Source organism: Pyrus communis, chromosome 8, assembly GCF_041283825.1.
Source record: "Pyrus communis isolate YQ-2024b chromosome 8, ASM4128382v1, whole genome shotgun sequence".
NCBI classification, from domain to species: Eukaryota; Viridiplantae; Streptophyta; class Magnoliopsida; order Rosales; family Rosaceae; genus Pyrus; species Pyrus communis.
The window spans coordinates 12608408-12616656 of record NC_142572.1 but is presented as its reverse complement, the minus strand read 5'-3'; the positions used below and the strand labels follow the sequence as shown (position 1 = coordinate 12616656).

At 38.3% G+C, this 8249-nt stretch overlaps 1 protein-coding gene across 4 annotated transcripts; it reads right to left on the bottom strand.

Annotated features, from left to right (window-relative positions):
• Window positions 1-2177: 2177 nt before the first annotated feature.
• On the bottom strand, window positions 2178-6848 carry LOC137717385 (protein WVD2-like 5). 4 transcript variants are annotated; one of them, XM_068456747.2, is made up of 9 exons: window positions 6175-6848; window positions 5357-5633; window positions 5022-5267; window positions 4847-4887; window positions 4580-4651; window positions 4372-4468; window positions 4200-4271; window positions 4008-4118; window positions 2178-3090 (listed from the first exon to the last, which is right to left on the bottom strand). In XM_068456747.2, the coding sequence occupies exons 2-9, from the start codon at window positions 5621-5623 to the stop codon at window positions 2617-2619; spliced, it is 1380 nt and encodes a 459-aa protein (XP_068312848.2). In that variant the 5' UTR covers window positions 5624-5633; window positions 6175-6848; the 3' UTR covers window positions 2178-2616. The 4 variants fall into 4 exon arrangements, with proteins under 4 accessions (XP_068312848.2, XP_068312849.2, XP_088554579.1 ...); XM_068456748.2 differs by having other exon boundaries at window positions 5357-5613; XM_088698453.1 differs by having other exon boundaries at window positions 5037-5267; window positions 6175-6690.
• Between the last annotated feature and the right edge of the window lie 1401 nt (window positions 6849-8249).

Here is an 8249-nt window from a genome sequence, read left to right as displayed (position 1 = left end):
AGAGTTATTTGACCCAACTTATGCCCTAAATTATATGCAACACATTGGATCATTAGGATGCCACATTAGCATCTTCAACGAAAGAACTTAATGGATTAACAACTGTTTAGACCCAAAATATTATTTTGGGCCAAGCTTAGAGTCATTCTCGGCCTAGTAGCATTCATCTAGAATCTTGTTATAGATCGTCTAGTCAAGGTTGACCGAATCCTATTACGAAGACGTTTGGTTTAGATAAGAGTGAGTCGAATCCTAGTGCAACAAGGAGTTTTAAGGCTAAGGCTGCTGAGAATTAGGGGATGAATCTGGTTTGTTAAAGAGCTTAGTTCAAAATCCTATGGGAATTAGGATTGGCTGAAACCTAATCGGATTGGGTTGAGGAGTTCTAATCCTAGTCCATTTCTAGTTCGGCCATGAGGGGATTCGCTGCTATAAATAGAGAAGGGAGTGCATCATTAAAAGCCCCTCCAATTCAATACACAAATTGTTCTGCACAAAGCTTCTTAACAACCTTGAGATTTTATCTTCTTCCCCTTTCTTCCCCTGTCTTCCCGCCAACACATCTTCATTTTGGATAAATAGCACTGTGAAGGCAACCGGCAACATCTTCAGTTTGGATAAACAACACTGGAGCCGTAGAATCAAGCACCTTCAGTTTGGATAGACAACACTGCTTCGAGGCCGACTGATTATTATCCAAGTCTTGATCGACAAGGATTCTCGAGTCCTTGTTGGTAGAGGTCATCTCATCAACCTTCTCGCACGAAGTGAGGTGTTACAAGTTACTAGGCTCGGCACATTGAACACCGAGTTTGTTTTATGATTGGGTATTCACAAGTACGTTTTAGAGTTCAACATTCTAACGGCTGAACCACGTTTATCATCAAGACATTTATCTCATTTGAGTATTTGTGTCCGTATAGTTTGGTGCCAGTTCAGCGTGCTTATACACTTACGAATATAATCACTGTAACCAAACCGGGCCCCAATGATCCGTGAACTTCACAAGACTAGTAGCCTTGTCTTTAGGCTCTAAAACCCAAAGATCAAGATGTGTTCCTTCCTCGGCCGCAGTCGCAAGATCGAGAAGTCAACAGCGCGCTCAACACTACATCAGCATATTTTACTTTCCGGCCGAGCTCAGCCATCAAGTTGGCACACCCCGCACATAACCTAAGGACGTATAGTTTGGTGCCATTTGAGTATTTGTGTCCGTATAGTTTGGTGCCAGTTCGGCGTGCTTATACACTTACGAATATAATCACTGTAACCAAACCGGGCCCCGACGATCTGTGAACTTCACAAGACTAGTAGCCTTGTCTTTAGGCTCTAAAACCCAAAGATCGAGATGTGTTCCTTCCTCGACCGCAGTTGCAAGATCTAGAAGTCAGCAGCGCGCTCAACACGACATCAGCATATTTTACTTTCTGGCCGAGCTCAGCCATCAAGTTGGCACGCCCCGCACATAACCTAAGGACGTAGTTAGTTTATTAGTTACTAGACCTGCGCACTACATAGGCTTAGTAGTTCTTAGAGTCAACAACAACATATAGTAAAGTGAGACACCAAAACATGATTTGGAATGCATGTTGGGTCAAAATGACATTCAAACGGCTTGGTTATTTGGGACTACACTCAAACATCGAACATCAAGTCTAGTCCATAATCCTTATCAGGGTACCAAAAACAGGCTTTCACTAAATTGGAATAATAACGCATTCATTGTTAATTACAAAATTAAGTTTTATGTAGGTTTTGTATAATTAAGGTCGTTTGATAATCATTCTTTTTTAGTTTTTAGTTTTGTTTTCACCTTTTCAAGAACTACAATCTTGTTTGATAACTACTTTCAATTTTTTTTGAAAACCCAAAAATTAAAAAATTAAAACTGAAAATCAAACAAATTTTGAAAACAGAAAGTTACTTTTTGTCCCTACAGTATAACCAGTTGTGGCTGAAGATGCAGAACCAAGCGGCCTGGGTTTATCTCGCTCAAAACTACGTCCTTAAGGAGTTAAAAGTAGTTTTCCTTCCCAGAACCTCCTCTCCACCTTTCGATACACTTCTCAACCAAGAAAAATGTTGAACCAGCAAGACACCTTTGTAAATTTTCCGTGGAGTTGAAGTACAATACAGAAAGCAGTAAAGTTCAAGACATCGAAGCAACCGGGAAAATCTACAACACAAAATCAGCCTTGATTGATTCACAATTCCCAATTGTTCAACAGAACCAGCTTAACATATATATTTTCCAAGCACCAACTATATATATCTAACAAAAGTTTTTCCAAAATTTTCCCCAAGTCTTCCCAATTATCTGGCAACTAATGCATATGCTTAAACATATAAATTAGAAAAACAACCCAGCAAATAGTTACATACGGTGCGGAAAACTGGAATTCAGAATTCCGATGACAATGACCAGCAACCTTGAAAGCAAGCACACAAAACAACCATGCTGCTGACTACGGCAAGACAGACATCACAAACCATAATGCAAAATTCTTCATGCCTTCATCGTTGAATTGATTCAGGTCTATTACCTTTCTTATTTTCATAAACGGTGTCTTTTGATGGAGCTCTCTCTGTGTGTCCAGTTTTGTCCATGCTTTCTGCTCAATGCTCCGAGGTTATAGGTTCTTGAACATAGACGGGCTGGTGTTGGTCTTCATCCGCTGTCTCGTCATCTGTATGGGACTGCTCTTTGTTTACCTCGGCCGTGGGAACTGCTGCCTCCTCCTCTTGGGTGTGAGATCCAGCTTCACTTTCTGCAGTGGGCACGGTGGCATTCTCCTCAATCATTGCAGCAATTAAGTTGGTCTTTTCCTCATTTACTGCCTTAGAAGTCGTTTTTGGCTCATTCACCACATTTGGTAAAGTGGTCTTCTCAGATGGGAGTCTAGGAAGAGACTTCCGTTGTGGCTTCTTTGGATGCACAGGAGAGGGCCCTTTAGCAGTGTTCTGAGGTACTTTCTCATCCAGACTAAGCCTGCTAGATCGACCATTGGTATTACCATGTGCTTCAGAAACTGCAGGAGGTAAGCTCTTCCTACGTCCGAGCTTGGGAGACTTGGCTCTTGTAGTTGGTATCTGCATCAATTGCACTAGACATCAAGGCCAAAATATAGCGGTGCACTGCTGTCAAATAACAGCTAAGTACAGTGAAGCACGATTATCACGATGCAGTTCCAACTTAACTAATCATAGTAGGAATACATCTTTAGACTACATATTAGTCAAGAAACTTGACACCAATTTTTTTATAAGCTTTCGGTAGACTAACAAAGTATGAACTGTAATGCTCAGTGCAATTTTGGGTAAAACAGTTGTTCGCAGCATCAAAATATTACGTCTGTCGTGCCTCCTTTCCAATCAAACGGAGCATGGTAGCTGTACTAGACTTGTCAATAATAACTCAGATACTACCACTGTTCCAACCGCCTGAATGGGGTAAGATTATGAGAGTCTGATTAAGTGATTGATAACTTTAAGGATTGGCTTGATTAACATGTTCAATTTTCCAAAAATGAAAAAGGCGCATGAAATCAGAAGTATAAGTGATAAAAGATGCACTCTCTTGCTGTCGGGCCTGAAGGAAAATTAAACGTACAATACTGAAGAATGGGAAAATAATTTAGGACCAGTACTTTACCAAATAAACAGTTGTTAACAGTTGCACATGCTACTAAACTAAGAAATATGAGCAGAACTATATGGGAAGATCTACCAAAGGCATCCTATACGACAACTGTACTATAAGAAAACTGGAAATGCAACCAGAATGCGTCCAACAGGTTCATGGCCAAAGTTATACACTAACCACCATTTAGAAGTCCGTCAATAATGTACTTGCACACCCCACCACTTTCTATATATGACAAAAAAAAAAAAAAAAAAGAGTTTTCCAAACTCAAGCACAAAATCAGATTCACCAGAAAACTGGAAATTACGCATGAACAAAAGAATATGCATCATGCCATTTGTGATTTTGAAAGAAAAAGATATACCTTCTTCAGCTCCACTTTAGGAGGTGGAGGCTCCTGATAGAAGCTTGGCATGGGAGTTGCTTTAAAAGTCAGTTTCTTCCTGAGCATCCTAATCTCAGCTTCCAGAGTTTCCTGTAAAAGAACAGACAACATTCATAATAAGAACAGGATTCGCACACAGGTTTCAGTTGACCACCATTGATTGAATACCACCTCGGACTTGGCTTGCAAATTATTCTTCTCCATCTCCTTTGCATGTATCTTTTCCTCCAGTTTAGTATAGAACTGCCCAAGGTAATGGTAAACGTTACATCGATAACAGAGATAGTGTTGGAAGACTCAGCATACGAAAAAAAATCAGAAAGATGCAATGCAGAAAACTAACCTCTCTCCTTTTCTCAGCTCGTTCATCGCACCTAAAACTGAATCCATATTTCGGAAGTGTCCCAACCCTAGGCTGTTTATCTCCTTCTGTTGGACTTCTAAGATGCAGTTCAGGATAAATGAAAAACGAAAATAAAAGGCAATAGACAAATGATGTAAGAAGACCAGCAGATTTAGTAGGCAACAAATGTTCAAAAGGTTAAGGATACAAAGAGGATTGTGATTCTCCTTCAGCCTGATTCTGGGAGCCTTTTTTCAAAGGCTTCAGCTTCGCCTTCTCCCTGTAAAAGAAAGATCACAATTAACAACAGCCAAGCGAACAATTCAATAGAGATAGTTTCCAAATTAAACATCTCAACTCAAGATGGTCTCCAAGAATTAGGGAGAAAAATCTAAACATAAGCTATAAGAGACATAAACCCCTAAGGCATAAAGAAGAGACAAGGAAATAGAACATAAACACAAGCATTACTCACACGCTGCCTTCAGACAATTCTGCATCAAGTTTTTCAGGTTGCTGTTGGAATCAAATAAAAGATTAGACAAAATAATCAACAAGAACAAAGATATCAAAATAAAACAACACAAACGTTGTATCCAAAGATTGGAAAAGCTGCAAAAAAGGAAACCGAAGGTGAAATTGACGTTTACATTGGATGACTGAACCTGTCTCCCATTAAATGATCTACTCTTGTTAGGCTGTTTCGGGCGTGAATTTGAAGCAGCTGAACCATTTGAAACAGAAGCTTTTGCCTCTGTGCCATTTCCATCTTTGCTTTTCTTCATCAAAGTTGGGGAGACACTCTTGGGACCAGGGGCCTTCTCATTCTTGCTCTTACCTGGACCTTTATGCACTTTGGCGGGCTTTGAATGAGTAGAACCTTTCACTTCATCTTCCTGCAACACAGACATGCAGATGGAAATGTAAATCAGGTCGACGTGTATAATTAACTCCAACCAGCCAGCCGAAATCCAGCACTTCCTACCTTAGCAATAGTCAAAGCAACAGTCAAACCATTACTTTCAGGGTTGACATTGGCCTCTATAGCTTCCCAAACAGATGAGCTATTAGTCCCACCGTCATCCACCTTATCAGCATTTCCAATTTTCCCACTTGATGCTGCAGTCTCCGTCATAGCATTCTCGCTGAAGGTCCCATTCATGTCGTCTGAAACAACACCAGCTTGCCCATGAACACCATTTTGATGAGCCACCTCAAGCCCGTAGGTGGCTGCCAAATTATCTGAATCCATGACACACTAACTACAAAATTAAGAACAATCTTATTATTATTCCCATCAAAACTATTATCTATAGAATACGGGCTTGAATTTAAGGTATTGCCCAATAAGAACTGTAATTAAATTAATTTTCCTCCAGTTTCTCAGCAAACAAACAAAGAGTGCAGATATACTTGCCTCGGAGTAAATTTCGAAATTAGTTCAATCAAAATCTTCATTTAATAAAAAATACACCGAGATTTAAAACTGAAAAATAAATAAATAAATTATATAATAAAATCCACATCAAGCACAAAACACAAGCCACATTTCCAGAACAAAAATCTTTAAATTTTACACTGATCTGACACAAACATGCAACAAGTAACCAGTAAGGAAATCAACGATCAATACAAAAGGCACAAGATTCAACATTTGGCTATCCCTAGAGCTCAGAACTCAGTCTTCAAGCCGAAATCAATACAAAAACCACAAGATTCAACATTTTCCTGCCATTTCATCACATTTTCTCGGCAGCCAAACGGACTGCCACTGTAAAACAAGCTTAAAGAGTATCCACTCACCTCGACAAGCGCACAACAACAACTACAACTCCATTAGCTCCGGCCCAACCGCAGAGACGGCTTCAAGGATCTGAGCGCCGGAGAGTGAAGAGAGTACGGCAGAGACGACGGCGGAAGCGGATCGGAGGATCCGGACCCAAAAGGGAAGATCTTTTTCGGCTTCAAAAGTCGGAGTTTTGATAATTCCCTTTCATTTTTTGGGGGTTTAAAGAAAATGAAATCGGAAATAATAATAAATTTTGTGGATTTGAAATTTGAACGAGTGAGTGAGTCTGTGAGTGAAGACTGAAGCGTATGAAACGTGAGTAAATAATGAAAGCGAGTCGGAGTGAGTGAGTGGAGACGCGGGGCCGACTCAGTTACGACTCGGATGAAGAGGCGTTTTTGCTTAATACGATTTCGGATTTAAAAACACCAAATCCAGGTCAGGTTTCTCTCTCTCTCTTTTTCTCTCTCTCTCTCTCTCTCTCTCTCTCTCTCTGTGTCTACGCCAACCTAATCAATGTATATACGGTCACCGTACTTTCAAGATATACGGTCTTACGGTTTTCGGGCAAGTATTAACTGCCCACTAACAAAGTAACAAACCCTCCACACCAACTTTTTTACAGTTACTTATTTCAGTTTAACTTCTAGAATGTGGAATGATATCTTCATTCTAGTTTTATTTGAGCGACATCATGGGAAGAAGGAATCGAACATAAGATATCGGGTACTTGGATATTTTTTCTGGAGACAAGATTTTTTGTTGTCGTTATTGATAAAGTGCGAATATCGTATCGACAATGTTAATAGTCAATCTATGTTCCGTAACCAATACACGATGAATCTAAAGTGCAAAAGTGAATGCACTTAACTAGTTGGACATTTCTTTTAGAGACAAGATGTTTGTTGTTTTTCAAAGACGAATCATCAGCATCGATAAAGTGTGGATATTGTAAATTTTGATGGACAAATTATGTTTTGTAATCGAGACACGATTTGTAATCCTATGACTGATACATTACCCTAGTGCCTATTCTAGTATTAACATTTTTTTTTTATCATCATTTGAGGTTTTAGACAACTTAGGCATATCTATAGGATGGTGGTACCTTTGGAATTCCTTCTTACTTTATTTTATTTAGATACATTTACAAGTGGTAGTTTAGGGAGAGGAATATGAAAACTGAGACCACAAATATTCGTACCCAATTGAACTACAAGCTCATTACTATTAGATGTTTTTATTGATTGCAAACACTTGAAATTTGGAGTAATTAGATTATGATTAATTAATTTAATTTAATTTTCGCAAAATTGGAATGTTACATTAGCTTAAGTAATATCGTTAGTAATTAAAAAAATTATATGTGAGGTGATTTTGTTTTTTAAAAATTTGTTAAAATACAAGTCATGTTTGAATCAAACAATAAATTAGAAATTTGAAGGCAGTAATGCATTAATTCTGATTTCTTACTTTGATTTTGGTCAATAATTTTTTACTTTGCTTTCTCTGGTGGAAATGTCAAATCCGTAACTCTCACTTTTTTTTCTCTTTCAATTATTTAAATTAGTTTTCTTGTGGGGTTAATTTCCTTCTTTTTTTAATTCAATTGTTTGCAAATTGAGGGTTTCTATATTTGGAAATCAATATTTTCACTATATGGAACAAAATACATTGTTATTATTTATTTGCATCTTTATCTTACTTTTCCTTTTTTTTAACAAACGATACTATTTATTTTCTAGGTAGAATATATGAGGGGGGGAAATAGTAAAACAATTTATTTTACAACGCATCTCTCATTTTAATTTGGCAATACAACCATACAAACAATAGTATTGGAGTCATCAAATTTGCCAACTTTGCCGACCCGGAATGCCCACTTGGACTTCGAATCGAGTTGTGTTGTTCGATATCTGGAAGTTGACGAAACCATAAAGTGTAGTGGAAAATGTGAATAATTTAAATCTAAAAGTGCCTAAATATAAGAATGCGCTGTGAGCGGGAATGAACTCATTTCACACGTGATATTAAAGCATAAGTAAAGTACAATAGAGTGGATTGAGAATCATACCATCAAAGGTAATCT